We start from the raw sequence: 19,045 nt of genomic DNA, 5'->3' as shown, positions 1-19,045 counted from the left end.
CAAGTGCTGCTCGAGGACCGTCCGTAAAGCCAAGTGACCTACCCTGGTCTGCTGGAGCAGAGCAGCATCTTAGCGTAGAACTTCAAAAGACTAATCCAAGTATTAATTACCGACTGCCCTAACAGCTTTCAAACCTCTTCTATTTTCACGCTGTTCATAAATTGATTCCAATTTCTTCTGTAGAACAATTAAAAGCATTTCTGTTATCCCGGTGAACTGAACTGTAACCAAAGCTATTGCAGATAAACATCAAAGACAGATGATAAAGATGGTAATAAGCATATTGCTACTGTGTCCCGAATAGTCACCGACACTTCTGAGTGAATATCATCTTTCACAACAACAACAAAGGATAAGAGCACAAGGCTATTTCATGCAGTCATCAAAACAAAATGCACTGAATATTATATTTCATACTAAATACATTACCCTGGCAGTTTGACACTCAACATTTCAATAGATATTGCGTCTCTCTAACATTCTCCCTGAATTTCTGCAGATGGACTTTTAAGTATCAATGGAAGATTACTTTACTTGTCACGCTAAAAAGATTTTAAAGAATGGTTGCACACACTTCATTTTTAATTTTTTTTTATTTCTTCTTTTTTTTTTTTTTAAAAGGGAAACGAATCATGAATTCAGAAACACGGTTATACTGAAAGGTCAAATCCCGTGTTGTGTAGTAGTCCTTTGTGTGTAGTGCTCTTTCAATAGCTAAACTGCCTCGTCTCTGATGTGCCCAGCAAAGCGTTGGGAGGATTTGCTGAAGTTTAACTAAGCTAGCCTAAACTATGCTAAGACAACCTGACATAAACTAATAGTTTTCCCAAATCTCATCAATCTGTTGTGATATTGTGACTTTTAAAAAACGTGTTTTATTTTATTTTTAAACCGTGCAGGTTCCTGTACACATGTAAATACACGAGAATCTCAATTTTCATGAAACAAACTCAAACAAGTAAACACGAGGGAATAAACCCCAACAAACTAAACTTCTGGATCTCGTGACTTCAGAAGACACCCTGAGCACACAAATATCTCTCAGGATCACAAACAAGCATAAACGACAGCGATTAATTAGCCCAGGAAAAACATGGATTTTGAGGTTCAATTCCAGAGTCCTGAAAATCAGAAATCGGTCAAGGCAAAGTGGGACACGAATTTAGTGTATGTCAGTCATTAGAATGCTTTCAGCAATGGAATAGCCGAAATTTGACACATGCCTTGCCACTGCCCCATCACGTACCGGATCTCGGCACAAGCATCATCTCATCTGCCATAAGCTTTGATGGGCCACTGCTATCATATCCAACAGCAATTAAGCATCCTTCGAAACTGCTGTTATTCTAGAATTTTAAATTTGATTTTTTTTTTTTTAATGGGGGAAGGGGAGGGTGTTTGTTCACTGCGAGCGAGTTTCATTACTCACGTGGCAAATCTGCCAGTAGCAGATCACGGAATGGATTGTTACCTTTCCCTATCCATTTTGTAAAGATATTGCTTTCTTTCCAGACTGCAAGCATCAAATCTAACTGGATTTTGAATTATAATGTGAACTTTACAAAATTATTGGTGCTATTCATATCGCTAGTTAGATTCTACGGAACGGCAATATTTTTTGCCCTTCCCCAAACCAGCACCTCTTAGCGTTTTATATAAAACAACGACGGCCAGCAGAAATCGAACACTTCCAAGTAATGTAAAGTATTACATTGCACTGAGTAAACAAGGAATAAAACATTTTTATACTTCTCCTTAAACTTATTTGCTTTTTGAAAATATTTATGCAGCACAGAAGACCCGAGGTTATTGAGAAATACAGCCAGTTCCTCTTCTTTAATTGAAACATTTATGCTTTTTGTTCTGCTAGCAAACAGCAATGAGCAGTAATAACGCAAGATAAATATACAAGAAACTTATAGATATGATTGTAAAACAACATCATCCTAATGTTTTCATTTAATTACCCTGAAATGTATTCTATTTAATATTCATTACTCAAAAGCCAATTTAAAAGAGAAAGAGGTGAAGGGACTTATTCAGAAAGACGGACTGTCATTCACTGCAATAGTTATCTAATATACAGAAGTTAATAAAGCAGATTAATCTACAAGTCCCTTTAAGCCATCACTGAGTTTAGAACAACTGCCTCTTTGACCTCTAACCCTCCCGCTGTGCACCAGTAGCAGGTGCCAGCTGCACTAAAATTACGGCTGACGCGTTCGAAGGCAAAGTCTTTTCTTACTTTGCTTCTGACCAGCAGCTGACCCTGTAGGAACGATTGTTTCATGTGCTGGCCTAAAGGCTACATAAACCAGGAACCGATAAACAAAAGCATACATACACCAGCTGCCTCGCCCGAGGGTGCACATCCACCACTGACACCTCCAGCACTTCGTGCTGCCAGCCGAACCGCCGCTTTTTGTTTCCGTGCGCCGATCCTGCACAATACTTGTTACTTCGCCCCGCCAAACTTCCCTCCGTCCCCAAAACTGCTTGTGTAAACTATAGCACAGCTTGGATGATTAAGAGGAGCTTCCCAATTTGATTTAGCACCGTTATTAAGAGCGTGAAATCTTCAGATGCATCGCTAATGATGATGTATTTTAACATTAAAAGTCTCGAAATTAAATTACTCGATTCACATGACAACGGATCACAACGAGGCTTTAAACAAAGCAGAATTAGAGAAGACGCTAAGCTCATTAATATTTTTTGATTTCTTAATTGACAGCACTCACGTAGCGATAGCTATACGTTTAGCAATATACTCCAGACTGAGGCTGCCGCCGCCTTTATTCGTGTGCGGTAACAAGTACGTACAAAAGAGAAGTAACCGTATTTTTCATTAAGATAAGATGGCTTTGACACAGTTATTTTGCTGATACAAATTACACAACCACAAAAACAATCAGAGTAATGATTAAATGCAGTTATGTACATGGGAGACTACTAGTGCAAATGTTAACATATTTAAATGGGTTCCCTTCATTAAAAAAATTATATATGATATTAAACCATCAATCAAATCGAAACACTAGAGTCTAAACGTATTGTCGCTGGTTAAAATAAATGACTTTGAGACTGAATTTTGGCTCACTCAATATGGTGCCTTTTCTGTTGCTTAGCCACCCAAGTCTCTGCTGGCTTGGGCTACAGCTGGTATATCTCCATCCCTTTCAATTAATAAAGAAAGTTATGATAGTATTGGATAACATTTTTAAATTGTGCTAAGAGGCTGAAAACAGATGTCCCAATGAAAATCTCTCTCACTGCTGTATCAAACCATTCAAGGCTCCAGCCGGCAAAAGCTGAGCACTCTGGTCCTCGCTCAGCTGAGCCCTTAAACACATTAATTTTAAGCACAGGAACAATCGCACCTGTGGGTTTGATCTGCTCTTAAAATTAAGCATATGCTCACATATGTGGCTCAAGGTGCTCAGGTACTCAGCACCTTGCCCAGCTGCCCCCTGTCAGCACAATTCATGTTTCTTTTTGAGATGTACTTATATGCAAGTGCTTCTGCACGGGCCATGAAGCACGCATTATAAACACATCTCTTCAGGTTTTTATTTCAATTACTGTGCGTAACGCCACGCTAGCTCTCTATCGCACTGAGGTTTATCTGGAAAACAAAAACATCACTGATTTTACTATGTAAAAGGGGAAAAAGGAAAGCAGCAATTTATAACACGTTTTTATTTTCGTAACGCCACTTGATTTTTCATTGCAACTGGCATCTTTACTTTCTGTTTCCCACTTGCTACGCAGCGCTGCTGTGCCGCTTCGTTTAGCGCAGCTTCGTCACGCGGTGAAGTTCTGAGTCACAAGCGCTCAGCTCCAATGAGCAGCCCGGTGAGGTTTTACCCATCACCCTTCAGCCACACATCCTCCTACTACCCCAGTACTGCCCACCCCATCCTTGCTCCCTTTTTCAGCACCACCACGCTCACCGTCACCCACACCCTTGAAGTTCTTTGTTCACCCACATGCCTTCCCATCTACCTACTGCAACACTCCTTTCCCCGCGATCCCTCTCCAGCCCACGTACTTCACCACATTCCCTACGGCAATAAACGCCAGCTCTTCCCACATCCCTGCTGCTTTTCCCCTACCGCAGCACTCCCCATCCACTGCCCCCACAAATGCTGAACCCTCAGAAGGGCTCAGCACAGGCACGACCTCATACTACAGCCGCCCAGCCCCAAAACAACTGTCCACCAGAACCGTCCCCTGCTACGGGACCACCGGAGAAGCGGAGTGTACCTGGCAGCAGCCGGCCCGTGCCACCGCCGGCCGGGAAGCACGTGCCTTCTAGTTCCCGGATGGCCATGCCGTGGAGGCATGCAGTGCTGCTCCACCTCTGGGCAGGCCAAACGGCGCCCATCGCGGCTCCGAAACCAGCGCGTCGGAGGTTGCTATGGCTGCACACTGTGTCTTGGTGCGGGCACTGTGCAGGTCAAATCCAGACATTGGTACAATGTTTGAACTTACCAAAACCCCTCCTTATTCTTATCCAACACAGCGCTCCTGAAAATGATGCACAGGACGTAATCACCATGGCACCCTCCCTCATTCGTTACTACCACACCTAATGCATCTGTCCAGGAAAAGCCCTGGAAAGGAAGCGAACGCTGAAACGTCACTGAAATCCTGTTGCTGTTCAACCATCCAACCATTTATCCTCTTCCATATCCAGCACAGAATTATTTCAATGATGGTTATGCAGAGTTCTTCACCTATCATGCATGGCTCTTAGGAACATTTGTCAGAACTACTGGTGAAAGACGCTACAAAACTGATTGATTTTTGGAAAGAACTAACATGAACAGTACTTTACCATACTGAAATTGAACTAAGGGCCTAATGGGTACAATTCAGCAAGATAAGCACTAACAGAAGATAAAGGCAGCATCTCAAAACCAAAAATTACATTTTCATTTATTAAGTGGAGCAAACACTGGCTTCACCTGTCAATCCTGGAATAACAGCATAGGAAAGTAGGAGCCTTTTACAATTATTTATTAAAGTGCTTACAACACACCATAATGTAACAGCAATAGCTGAATGTAATAAACTTAATACCGCTTTCTACCCGTGTATCTCAAATTACTTTACACACGTTAATTCAGTTTAGTTGTAAGACACCATCAAGAAGCGGTGGTTTGCAGATTAAGCTCAGACTGAGTATCTCGCCTGGGGGAACAAAGCTGGTGGCACAGCAAAAAGCAGGGCCAAAGCCAAAGGGCACCGTTACACTTTAAAAGGATCCTATAACTGGCACCTAAACATTAATAACTTGTTTCACTTGTATGATTTCTATCGCTTTGTACAGTCACATCTACCCGCTAAAAAAGAAAACGGAGCTGCTATGGGACGTGTATAAGCCAACAAAATAAGAATTAACAGGGTTTCATCAGCCACTCTGCCACTCTAAAGACGCCCAACGCCTCAGTCACAGGCACGCACCTACTGACCAGCCGCACCCGGACGCCGAACCGCCCCGTCCCGGAGCGAACGGGCGCTCGGGGCACGCGGAGGAGCAGAAAAGCAACGGAGCGATTCTGCCGCAGTTTCGGGCACCGTCGGGCTACACCACCACCGCGCCTCGCCCGCGGGCGCACAGACCACCCGCCAGCACCGCCCCCCCCCCGACACGGGCCAGCCGGGAGGGCGGCGGTTGTGCAGCGGGCAGCCGCTCCGCCGGGCGCTCCGCCGCTCCTCCCGCCCGTCAGCCCCGCACTGCGGCGCGGCCGGCGGGAAGGCGCGGGCCCGGCAGCGCTGACCCCCCCCCGGCCCCGCCGCCGTCCCGCCGGCAGGGGGCGGCGCTCCCGGCCCGCCCCGCTCCCCGGGCCCGCCCGCCGAGGCGCGGCGACCCCCCCGCACCTACCGCCCGCCGCGCTCCGACGGCGCTTCCCGCTCAGCCCCGGCGGCCGCCCCGCACCGTCCTCCCGCCGCCGTGCCGTGCCGTGCCGTGCCGCGGGCGGAGCCGCCCGGCTGCCGCGGAGGCGGCTGTCCCCGCCTCGGGCCCGGGAGGGCGGGAAGCGGCGGGCGCCGGAGCAGCGGGGCCGGGGCGGGCGGGCGGGCAGGGAACCGTCCCCCGCGGAGAGTCCGCGGCCGCCGCCTGGCAGAAGCGGCCAGCGAGGTTTCGGGGTCCGCAGGAGAGAGAAAACGGCGACCTGAGGCGGCTGCTCCTCAAGTGCCGCTGGAAATTGTAATTACCCGGCTCCTTCCAGAGATGCAACTTGGAAGAAACGTTCTAACTAGTAAATAATTGCAGTTATCGTTGCATCAGTTTAGTTTAAAGAGCTGACAAACCTCTCTAAACTCAAAGCACAATTAGTCATTAGGGTCTAGTTTTTCAGCACTGTTAAGCAATTTGTAACCCATTCCTTTTAATAGGGTTATGCATTACTTAACCGACACAGATGTCTTGAAAACTGAAACCGCTGGTTATGAAGCAGCAACCTTGTTCATTAGCTTCCATGATAGTCAAATCATCTATAAAACCAGTGTTTAATGGCCAGCCGATGAATAATCAATGTCTCACTTTTCATCTGAGTGTGAAAGTGAGAATAATCTAATACACCGTCCCCCTGGTAAAACGCGAGGCCTTGGGTTCCGTTTCTATTCAGGGCTGATTTATAACCCAATGGAAACCTGATGTAAACATATGATCAATGAGTCCCATCATTGCTGATAATAACCCCCAACCGGCCCACTCCCTCATCTCAAAAGCCATCCCTTTAGGCTATTAGTTTCGTCCAGCTAATCCTCTCTACTATTTCTGCCTGCTGCTTTTACCTTGGCCATCCGTTCAGTCCAGCAGACTCAGAAGTAATTTTATACGCAGCAGAGAGCGGGTGGAATTGATTTTTCACTCAGTGCTCAGTTCCCATCTGAATAATTATCAATTTTACTGCCTCATAAAGGGAAGAGTCAAAATTTCAAATCAATTCAAAAGAGCTTCTGAGACTACAGAAACTGTGCATGAGAATAAAGGTCAAAGTTGTCAGTGACCTCGGGAGATGATGTCAGATATTAGTACACTGAGTAGTTGACATCAGAGGCACTCAATATGATATGACTAGTGCTAATGCAAATCATATTTATGCTGACTACTGGAGACCAGCCATTAATATTTAAAAGAGTATGTGAAAGCCTGCATTCAAAATAAATATAACGTATTCCGCAGGATCTGAAGTTAATAAAGACAGATCACCGCCTAGTCATACGCTGTGAAGTGAAAGATTACTGCATATTAACAGACAAAGAATTACATCAAGATTGCCACAAACGCAGGAAAGTCCCGAGCCCAGGCCGCTGTTCCGTCCTTTACGTTCAAGGCGTCGGACGCACGGTACGATACTGAGCGACGCGACATACCCAAACGCTGACTTCCATGGAAGCCCTATTATGCAAGTAAAACATAAGAACCTGTAATATGACAAGGGAATCATCGTATTCTGATAATGATGTCAATAATAAACACCATTAATATCCTCACAATATACTGCCAGGAATATATTAGCTACCATTAGTTACTTTTCACCTTCAATTAGAACAGTAAACAAATGACAACAATAACTGTGGTGACTGTATGCCAGGCTTTTTCCAAACGACGGCGTACCTATTAGGGAAACACAAAGACGACCACCCTAGGCATTTGCATTTTGTTAATAACTTCCGTTTTCATTAAAAGCCTCCTGACCTGTGAAACACGTCTCCTGAAACGGCATCTTTGCAACTGCATTAGGAATCCAGAGATTCTTGTAAATACGCATTTTCAAATAGTTTAATGGGATTTTATGGGAAGGTAGCGCAGAGCAAATGGGGAGATACGTAGCTCTGAACATCCTGATCTCCCCGTAATGTACTTGGGCTGTGATAAACCTCATGGAGCTGGGAAGGGGAAATCTCTCCTAAGCACTGCAGCGGCCACTTCCTTTTCAGAAGCACCAGATTTAATTTCTATTGTATTTACCTTTAACAGAAAAAATCCCACTGAGTCACCTACTGCAAAATAAACTATTCAAACTCAATAGCATACAGGCATTCAATTTACACATTTCATTACCAAAAAGTGTGGTTCAATGCCAGAATTTGTTCTTCTTCCTCTTAAAATACTTCAGAGAGCTTTCCTCCTCATTTGTCTATAGAAATGTATTGATGATCTTACACACCTCCTTTTACGAGCGAAAATGAAACACCAAGTTTTAAGATACTGTACAGCCAAATATAGTATCTATGCTTTTCAGTACAACAAAAAATACCTTCATCTTTGGTTGTCATGAGAACACGGCTGAAGCTACTCAGGGTTGCATACCAGCATGGGGAGGTTTGTTCTGTTACTAAATAGCCAATGCTACTCTGGTGTTCAGTACCACAAAAAAATCAGGAAAACTCAGAAATAATAACAATAATACTCCATAGAAAGGACTGGTAATTCACCTGCCGTAGAACTTCTGGGTTCTGCTGCATGAAATGAAGCAATCTCTGTCCGTCCTGTGAGATCTCTCTACGTCTTAGAGTCTTCTTGCCTTCTTTAGCGAGGTGCTTGAAGAGGTAGGTGACAATGTAATCTAGACTAGCGCAACAGCTGGAGGAGACAATTGTATCTGTGTAAAAAACGAAACCGTTTTGAAATCCTTTCCATAAAAGAATAATTAATAATGGCATTTTATAGTACTTGGAGAGCTCAACTTCAATAATCTCTTTGACATTAGGCTAATCGATACATCGACAAGCCTATTTTTGATACGCGAGCTGACTAGCTTCGAAGCTGGCTTTCACTAACACACAGTGGTATTAAACCTTTGCTTTTGAGTAACTGGATAGCTCCACGTACTAACAATCCTAAGAACTCCAGTGAACTTCACTCACTCCTGTACGAATGCTGCTGCCCCTCTGCCGTCCCTTTCCATCCTGGAAAGCACAGGATGAGGGTGGAAATTTTACTGGTACTCAGTTTCACATTCAGAGGGCTCCATATTCCTGGCAACTAAAGTTCAGTTTTGATCTGCTTACTGAAAAGGCAATGTTAAATCAAGTAGAGATGTCTTCCAGGTTTTTCTTAAGTAGTATTTCCTAATGTTTCTCTGCCCCAAATACCTTACAATGTCAGGTGGGAAACAACGCACAAGGGCCATGAAAGGTAGTACAACAGTCAGTCAGTCAGTCTTTTTGCTTAACACCTAATAATTCAAGTAGGTTAAAGTACATTAAATATGGCTGGCAACGACACCACAGCAGTCACTAACAAATACTTCATAAAAATCCCCAAAACTGAAAGTCATGACAGCAAAGGAGGACAGTGTGGAAAAGCTGAAGCAAAAGCCACTTCCTATCTTTACTTACTGTTTCTGTAAGTAAGGGAGATTAAAAGCTTAAACCTATTTGCAGAGTAAATATGTCTGTCTGATTTATGCAAGTTATTTTGTTGCTAGGTGTTGCCTGCTGTGCCGCTGCTGGGAAAGAGGATTCTGCTCACTTCCATGCAGCAGCACGATGGTAAAACAGCGTACTGGTCCTTGGATCTCACGGACACTCCTCTCGCCTTCCTGGTGAGAACAGCGGTGCGCCCTTCCCCCTGCCCAGCTGCTGTCTCCTTCTGGCCTGACACCCGAGATGCTCCTTGGCCCCAGGACCAGTGGCTGTGACTTCAATGTTTACAACATGCACGGCCGCCCAGCTCCGCTTCCGTGGTCCTGGCCAGAGCCACATGGTTAAACAACCACGGGATCCTCGGATACCAGCACCAACCCCAGCTCCTTGTCTACACGCAGTGGTTTAACCTGCTGGGTGCAAGGCTCAGCCTTATCTGATATTCTCTGCAATCTCAAACATCAGATCCAACGGAGTGCAGCATTTAGGACTCCATCCTGTTGCCACTGACTGCAGCTAGAACTTGTCTAGACCTTTTATAGTTCACAGTGTTTATTTTAGATGGGCCACTGGAGTAAGGGATGTGTGGGGGTTGCAAAAGGAATTAAACCGTTAAAACGCTCATTCTGAGGGAAAAGGGATTAGAAGGATCCAATTAAATGTACCTTGAATTCTTTAAACTATGCTAATTTGGAGGCCTGCCAACCTTGCAGTGTTCATTTAAACACATCCCTCTAGACACTGAAGTATTTTGATCTGTGTCTGTTTAACTCCTTAAGTTCTGTGCTGACACTATTAACCCTTCGCCATCTAAAACGTAATTGTATTTTGCTACGAGTGTTTTGAAATAAACACTGAAGAAACATTTCCAGGCAAAGAAGATGCAGACGGTCTCCTAAGACTTGATCTTCCAAAGCAACCAGCTGACTTGGCAGCAGGCATTGAGAGCGATCTAACAGCTCGCAGAAGTGAGCTGGAGCATCTCCGCCCTGTCTTCATGGGAGCAGTGGGCTTCCTGGGGCTGAATTCACCAGGCAGGATGGTAAGACACATTGCCCAAACAAAGCTGAATTCAGTCAGGAGTCTCGCCAAAGTAAAGACCACAGAATCCGGCACTCACCGTGTTCTCAACCAAAACAGTCCTGCTTGTAAACTAGAAAAGCAATTCATGGTGGAATTGAATCACCATCAATAACAACAAGTGAGAGATTTGAAAATACATATTTCATAGGAGGGCTCTGCTGTATTTCTAACCCAGTGCTTAACTCTATTTCTTTGTAAATTGAATAATACAAAGTAAATCACTATCATCAGTTTACAAAACAGCAGTAGTTCTAAACATGCTGATACTGTACAAGTAGATATTTTACATTCGACAGTAAGTGATTTTAGCAGGACAGCAGACAGGTCTATGCTATCATTTGCTCATGAGAATCTGATACGAGTGTTAAGAGCTACTTAAATTTGCCCATAACTATATATCAAATATGCTTCCCTATGCTCATTTTTCCTTTTGATTGCAAGGATGTAAGAGACAGGGAGCGTCAAGCAAACTCCCTTGAATGACTCTTCTGGGCATGTGGAACCTTGTGCTGGAGCAGAACAGTGTTCTTAGTAAATCTTAGCGAGACAAGCCAGCCAACTGAATAAATAGAACAAACAAGAGCAACAAGGAGCTACCGGTTCTGAGCTATGGACAGAAAAATGGATGGAGAAGACAGAATAAAGATAGAATAATAAAAGAAACTCAGAGAAAAGCTCAGGATAACCAGGAAAAATGCAGTGAAACTACACTTCTCATTTCTGGTCAACTCAGCTGCATCCCCTATGAATTAATTGTTTGGACCATGAAGCAAGCAAGCCATGGTTACAGAAAATGCCAACACCAGCTCCATGCTTGTCAGCATGGATCCAGTAAGAGTTGGGTAGTTTGGTCAGACACTGAGCTCTCTGGACTTACTTGCTGGTGAGGTAGATCCTGGTGGTGGGCAGGGGACAACGATGATGGCTCTGGCACCAGTCGCCACCACATTCAACTAGATCTTTTGGTTTCTCCTTCGCCAGTATGCATTCATTTCATGTTTTGGGGGCTAACTTTATCTGCACTTTTTTGTTATCTGTTTCTTCCCTTATGTAGGGAATTCCAATCAGACATTAGCTCAAGTAACTGGAAGTTGAGTCTGTACGTTAGAGTGGGTTATGTTATCTTAAGCCAACGAAACCCCCGAACAACTTGAGGATCCCTTTTGGTCTCAACCATATGACAACAGCATGCTGAAGGGGAATTATTTTTCAACAGTTTAATGACATCGCTGAATCTCTGCAAATTAAAAGATTTTGTTTTGTTTTTCACATAAAGGCAAGGAGAGGGAGTTAAGTGGTATTTTCCCTGTCCATCAATTGCTTACAGTTCAATACTGGCATTATTTGCCTTTGAGACTAAACCTGGAAAGTAAATGGATTTAGCAATTTAACATCTAAATTAGGCAGCAAGACAGAAAGAATGTTTTACTCTTTCCTCAATGAATAGCATACTATACTATTAATCATATGAGAATTAGAAAAGCTTTGCAGAGATTAGTGACAACATGCCAGGCAGACTACATTAAAAGGCTCTGATCCACTGAGTCAGCTGTGAAAAAGCCAGGTAAACACTTTAGAAAAGAACTATTGGAGTGTTTATCCTTGCAATAAAAGCTTAGATGAGGGCTTCCATTATAGCTGATTTACAGCTAGGCACTTCTGAAGGAATACATATTCTTTCACAGTGTTTATAAAGCGTGGAATCAAGTAAGGTATTCACTGAATAACAGAATGCACACTCCTCAGAAGTAAGGAGTTGGGGAATGTTTATCCTACAGCTGACAACAATGAGAGTCTCAAAGATTTCACGTACATAAAGGAAGTAGAGAAAACAAGTCAGATACTTTTTTTTTTTTTTTCTGTGAAAGAGAAGTGATCTCCTGGTATTTAATTTTTAAAATAAAAAGACAGCTATTTCATTTTTATAAACATTTCTGAAAATGACTTGTATGTTCTAATCAGTTTAAAACACAATTCCCCCTCAGATGGCTTATAGCCCTGAGCCCTACTATTCTGAGATGTTCTTCTGGCACTGATATAATTCAGTGAAAAAGGCAACACTTGGATGTACTTACCCATTTTCCAAGGGCAGAAGGATGTATGTGACCAAGTAACACATAGAAATAAATTTGTATTTCACTGTCTCACAATTGGTAATGCCTCAAATACCAAAATTTTAAAAGAGATAAAACATCTAGAAGAATGACTCTGAAGAAAATGCAGTGTCAGGTACTAACTCTTGAGATGATTAAAAAAAAAATAAAATTAACAACTATAAACTGACTAAAGAGTAGCTCACCTGGACATGTCATCCTAAGAGTATGGAAAATTATTCCTTTCACTACAAAAATAAACCTTCTTGAACACAAATCAGGAATTTAAATGCTGATATCAATATCAATTCTTGCCAGATGCAGTATCAAGGAGCATGGTATTAAGGAAAAATAATCACTTTATCACTTCAACATGAAAGGTGAAAGAAAAAGCAGTTTCCAGTTGACTAATCATGGAAAGTAAGTATTACTTCTAATGTGCAAGAGAGATTAGGGGCTGCATAGGCATTCGGACAGAATTTTTGGAAAGCTAGAGAATGCAAGTGGAAAACGTAGGAAAAATACCAGAGGGATCCTAGAGGTGGTGGCAGAAACCAAATGGGACCACCCTCCAAGTCCAACCTTCTGCCCGTAACAGGGTCAACAGCAGACAGGTTCCTTAGGACCTTGTCCAGTATTTGGGAATATCTCCAAGGATGGGGAGTCCACATCCAGTGTGGGCAATATGGAACCTGCCAGGTCTTACTGTCAGACAGACAGATTTGGCAAACCTCAAAGACTGAAAAACTACTAGCGTTTGGAGGAATTGGAGTAACCAAAGAAAAAAACAAACACAAAAGTGAGCATAACAGCTTTTGATGGACTGCAGCAAGTCTTCAGTGAAGTCAGGTGAAGTTAAAAATTCTTACACTTTGTTTAGCCTTGTATGTTTGTGTTTATTTTACTTTAAGGACCTTGAGATGAACTGAAGGAGAGTATTGGCTAAGCAAATGTATGGTTTATGAAATGCGAAAAAAAAGTGAGCCGTTAAAATTTTTGTTGCTACTTCTCTCAGCAGAATATCAGCAATTCCATCAAATAGAAGTTTTCTAAGAAAACATCTATGTTCCTAAAAATTAATAATGCTTCGTGATTAAACTCCCAGATAGCTGTCTTACGTACTTTTCCTACTCCTCCTCCCCACCTTTAGTGAGAGCGCAACACTCGAGAGGAGAAAATAAACATAACACATGAAAGCTGAAGCTTATATAGCTTTTACATTTTCTTCCCTCTCTTTTACATGAATTCAAATTGGGTTTCAAAGAGATGGCTAAAGTAAACTTGGCATGCTAGTGAATTACCACAATGAATACAAGCAATATCTCAAATGGAGGAGATGTAGCGTGGAGCGATAAGAGATCAGCAGAAGGGCTTGCCAAGGTGGTCGCTGTCAGTCCAGCCAACGCTCCGTACAATACATCCACTTGCAAATGACCATCAGGCAGACTCCCAGCAGAACCAGCCTATAGGCAGAAAGTGCTGTACCATCATTACAGGTGCCAAAGCACTCAAAATATCTGGGAGAAGATGGATTTCAGCATTATATAATAAAATGACCTGAATACTTCTTTACTACTGTTGCTTAGCTATTCACTACCCATTTTCTCTCTAAGAGTAGTTTCCCTCTTGCAGCAAAAACTGCTGAATGTGTTTAACATAGCAAATGCTTCGTGGGTCTCAGTGCATCCACACATTCCTGCGGGGCTCGGCTGACACTCGGAGGTAATGAGAAACACCAGCTATTACAGAGTAACATCTATACGTGCTAATGTTATATGTTCTTTTTTTTTTTTCCCTTAATAACCACCCTAATCAATAAATACTACTGTAAGGTTTGAACAGCTTCTCAGTCAAAAACTATTTAAATGCATGGCATTCCTAGGCGATCAGGTAACTGCACTATGTATTTTTTCTTCCCGCAAATGCCCAGTCGTCTTCTCCATATTCCAAGTGACTTTACGTTACCAGCCCACTCCCCACAAAACCCCAAATATGTCTGGACAGTCATCTGGTTAAAAAGTGTAAATTAAACCATGCAAGAGCATGAAATGAATTGCAATCAGACTGCTGTATTTTTATCGTTACTCCAGGTATGCTTATGTTGCACTGATTCCCCTCCAAGCACTCTCAGAAAGTACTGAATAACTAATTCCTTTTTTCCATGGATAAAGATACCTTTCAATTTCTCAAATCATTTCACAGCTGTGCAGAACAAGCATTATTTATACAACAACTATGTTGATCAAATAAAACCAAAACCCCACAGATTCCTGTAACACATTTTAATACATTTTACTTCTGAATAACAAATACATGAATTTTCAGTACAATCCTAGCGGAGGCATGTTAATAATTTTAACAATTCTGGCTTGGAAAAGACAATTTAAAACCACTATCTGTAAAAACCTATTGGTTAGAAGGTTAAAGAACTTAGCTCCATTAACTGAAACAGTCATATTCTTAAAATATTCAAAAGCCAGCATCTTCCACTGCCGCTTGATATTCATTTTTTAAAATACAAATGAATGTGCTGCTTTGAAAATCTTAGATACCCAAATACTTGAATTCTTTCTTTAGCCGAGTGTAAGTAATTCTTACCTACTGCAGTAAGTCCTTCAGATATTGAGGTAAGAATATAGATTAGGACGTGAGGTTCTAAACTGGTAACGAAACTCATATGATCTTGGGTCAGACACTCCAAAAGCGGGTAGTAAGACTGGCTTAGTTTTCGATATTGCTGAAAAAAAGAGTACACATTCATTGTAAATATAGATACTACTATTGACTAATATTAACAACATTAACAGATCATAGAAGAATGATCTTACAGTTTTTACGATGTGCTAAAATCTAATTTAGCCATTAAATCAGAATATCTATAGAGATTCTATTGTCTTTGGTAGATTTCAACTTTTCTATTTTACCATCGGATATAAACTCACTATTAGTTTAAAATAAACCCAGGATAATACAGTAGCACTATCATGCCTTGACACTGTTCCCAGCTATCAGTCTAGTAAAAGCAGCACAGTGTTCTGTCCAGGGCATCAGTTTGACAGGATTATGGCCCATATCTTACCTTCTGCAGGAAATCTTACTAAGATTTATGACAGATTTCCCCAAATAATTCCAGAGATGGACTTTTTTTGAGCTTAAAAGAGGTCCTGTAACAGGCTCTGCGCAGGCAAAGGCACTTGCTTGAACCCATTGGCCCAATCAGCATCTTACTCTTAAGGACTCTTGTTTAGGGCGTTCATTGTTGGATGGCTGGGAATGTGCCAAATGTGCACGCTTCGCTATACAACCAATACACCAATTTTAATTGAGAGCAACTTTTCAGTTCCGAGGACTTTACTTGCGTGGTAGGCATAAATCTGGGCATTAACCGTCTTTAACTACCCTGAATTTGTCCCTTCCTGCAAGAAAATGACAGTGTCATGAAGAGAATGTCACAGTTCAAATCTAAGCTGATATTGCCCAAGATGTGTTGTCTTCCCACAGAGAAGTGGGAACATGATGTACTTTAGTTTTAAAGTTTTAAATTTTATGGGGAATACACAGTGACAATTTACAGACTGAAACTAATTGCAGAGTGGCTGAATATGTGAGGATGTTTTACAGTGCATGCAGGCAACCTAAATGGGTTTGCAGTATAGGAAGGAACAAAATTTGATTTTTCTCTCTTTTACAACAAGCCTAGTGAAAATTCTAGAAAAGCTCCTGCGTTTCACACCGCAGGTCTGTAATATCTGTATTTTAGATGTTACTATAAATAAATTCAAGTGATTGAACTGAAAACTGCATTTGAGCTGTTCTAGAGCCCTCTGTCTCATTATAACAATACAAAGCCTGTGGTGGTGGTATTTCATATTTCACGTAAAGACTCCCAAGATGAGTAATTGCTTACTAGCAAGTCACTGTGGGATACTGAAAGCAGCATTTTGACAAAGGCCTGAAGTACATTGTCAAAGTGGTTGTCCCCGTACAACTTGAAGACGCCAAAGCTGACATAATTTCCACATAAGGCAGATTTGAGTGCAGAGTAACAGATGGAAATGCCCTTGAGTTTCAACGGGTAAACCTGATCTTTTGACAAAGTCCCAAGAGAGAGGATCTGATTACCTGTTTTCATAAAAAGAAAGAAAGAAAGAAACTTATATAAGCAGCTGCAAATCTAAAATATTTTGATGGCACTATCTAAACTTATTTTTTTGTCTTTATTTTCATTACTATTTGGAAGAAAAATTATTTCTGCATTTGATGTAAAAGATCTTTAAAGTAAGCATGACTGGACCTTAAAAGCCACGAAGGAATCATCAGGCAAAATTTAAAATACAAGCTATGGAATTCCCGTCACAGATGTACAGCCAGACCATGGCTGGGTCCATCAGTGTGAATTCCTTAATCTGAACAGAGTTACAACACATGGTTTTATGGTTTCTCATGCTACAGCAAAGGCTGGTTTTGATCCATTACCACGACGGTCCCTTGGGATGGCTGCTGATGTATACCCACACTAAATATATCCCTCAGAAAACAAATATGTCCATTACAAAAGCCTCTATTTTACCAGTCACAGATGGGAATGACTTTTTAATTAAAATCCATGTTTATAATGTAAAAATAACAGCTAACTGTAAATATTTGCTGTTGCTATTAACAGGCACTAGTGACTTTTGGATCCACTGCGCTGCAGCGCAGTAGATCCTCCCACAACCCTTTGTACAAATCTAATTATTCACAAGGCCTCATTACCAAGTTTTCTAAGTATCTTGTAATAATTTAATGCTCATCTTCACAGCACCCCAGAGTTAGTTTGTCATCATGACAAATTTTGTTTTAACCTGAAGTAATTAAAGAAAGTGAGCTAAAACAGTAGAATGAACACAGCAAAGGTTTAGTACTTTGGTTCCACCATGAAGCAGCCTTACTAGGTGGACCCCATCTGATGTTGACCTTGGCAAGCTTGGCCTGCACAAAAACCAAATGCCAGGTCTTCACTGTTACTACTTGTCATTCTCGGTAATTTTAACTAAAGGAAAATAACACAAAACTGTACGTTTTTAAAAAGTATTCCTACAAATAAAGGCACAATAGTCTAAAGATCAGACGCTTGGCTTGTTTGCTTTCAGTGCCTAAGCTAGTTGTCATGGCTGTGATGACAGCTTGGATCAAGGAGCAACAAGTACATTAACTATTCACAATTCCAAACACTGCCAGTTGAGAGAGCTAGTTATGACAACTCAGTTTTGTTTTTACAATAGACAATTAAAAAACGCCCTTAAACCCTCGCCTGAGATCACACAGACCTCATCGACTGCGTAGTATCAACCTCATCGATTGCTCAGTAACACATACTGGGGCCTAATATTAAACTGGGTCTGTCTCCACGCAGCTCTCCTTTCCAACTATGCAAATTTCCACCTGCAAATCATATACCTGCCTTATATTAATCCTTTCTCTTCATGTTATTGATTACTGACAATGCAAAATTTACATCATATAATTAGAAAAATGAGGGGAAAACCTTGTTTCTGAACACCTAACGCATCAAAGTATCACCCGTTTGGTATCACTTAATGCAAAGAGGGAAAGGCATAAGGCACCGTTTAAAAAATTAATGTTGTTCACCAGTTCTAGGAAGTACAAGGCAATGAATCCGACAGGTTGTAAAGGAAAAGTAGATTAACAAAAAAAAGACTGTGAGTACAATCAGGGACTGCTTAGAAGTAGTAACTGAGGTCTGTAAGAAGTGGGAATGGCATCACTAGAATTATGGAAGGTAGGAGAAGTGCCCAATATGTGGCTAGGAAAAACGGTCACTTACAATCCAAATCAAGCCTTCCTAATAAAAAAAAAAAAATTACAAATGAAAACACAGAATAGTTTTGATACTCTAAATGGTCATATGAGCACCTCTACTACCCCAAATGCTGTACTCATGAACACAGTGTAACTGGGGAAGAGGGTACAACTCCAGTGACTGCTACTGCGTAGATATTAATTCCAAATGGTGTTAAAATGCTGTTGTACTAAAAAGTATCACCATCCAAAAGATCCTCTCTGAAAAGCAAAACATAACAGAAAAAGAAGAATGTCTTCTAGTGTACCTAGTCATTTATTGTAATAACTTTACATTAATTTTATGTAAATATAATTTCTCAGTAAAGATAAACTCCATTCAGCTTCCTACAGTGCCTCATTTAAGATATGCCAGCCAGATCATCTTAATTAGCATTAATGTTTTTGACATGACCTAGTCTAGTTACTGAGAAGATCAGTGAATTTCAAGTTCTGTGAGAAAAATAAAATGGGATACAAAATTCCGCCTGTGAGATAAAGCGGGAAGGTGCACACTGTTTTCGAAGGCCACTATGTAAACAGTGTACAATTCTTCGGGCAAAAACAAGACAGAAAGGTAAGTGTCCTGGAAAAGAACCTCATCTGGTCTTCTCCACTAGGAAATTCTTGGCTGAAAATCTCTA

The 19,045-nt window shown here is 41.6% G+C and overlaps 1 protein-coding gene across 1 annotated transcript in view; it reads right to left on the bottom strand.

Moving 5' to 3' along the window:
• Positions 1-19,045, bottom strand: part of RANBP17 (RAN binding protein 17) — a 160,497-nt gene that overhangs the window by 15,915 nt on the left and 125,537 nt on the right. The window contains exons 23-25 of the mRNA XM_086621456.1: positions 16,468-16,682; positions 15,159-15,297; positions 8,452-8,618 (exon numbers count right to left, since the gene is read on the bottom strand). Coding sequence (XP_086477582.1) covers positions 8,452-8,618; positions 15,159-15,297; positions 16,468-16,682 — 521 coding nt within the window. The remainder of the gene's footprint in view (positions 1-8,451; positions 8,619-15,158; positions 15,298-16,467; positions 16,683-19,045) is intronic.

The sequence above is a fragment of the Tauraco erythrolophus genome, chromosome 16 (genome assembly GCF_009769465.1).
Source record: "Tauraco erythrolophus isolate bTauEry1 chromosome 16, bTauEry1.pri, whole genome shotgun sequence".
Lineage (NCBI taxonomy): Eukaryota > Metazoa > Chordata > Aves > Musophagiformes > Musophagidae > Tauraco > Tauraco erythrolophus.
This window is presented reverse-complemented; position numbering and strand designations above follow the sequence as displayed.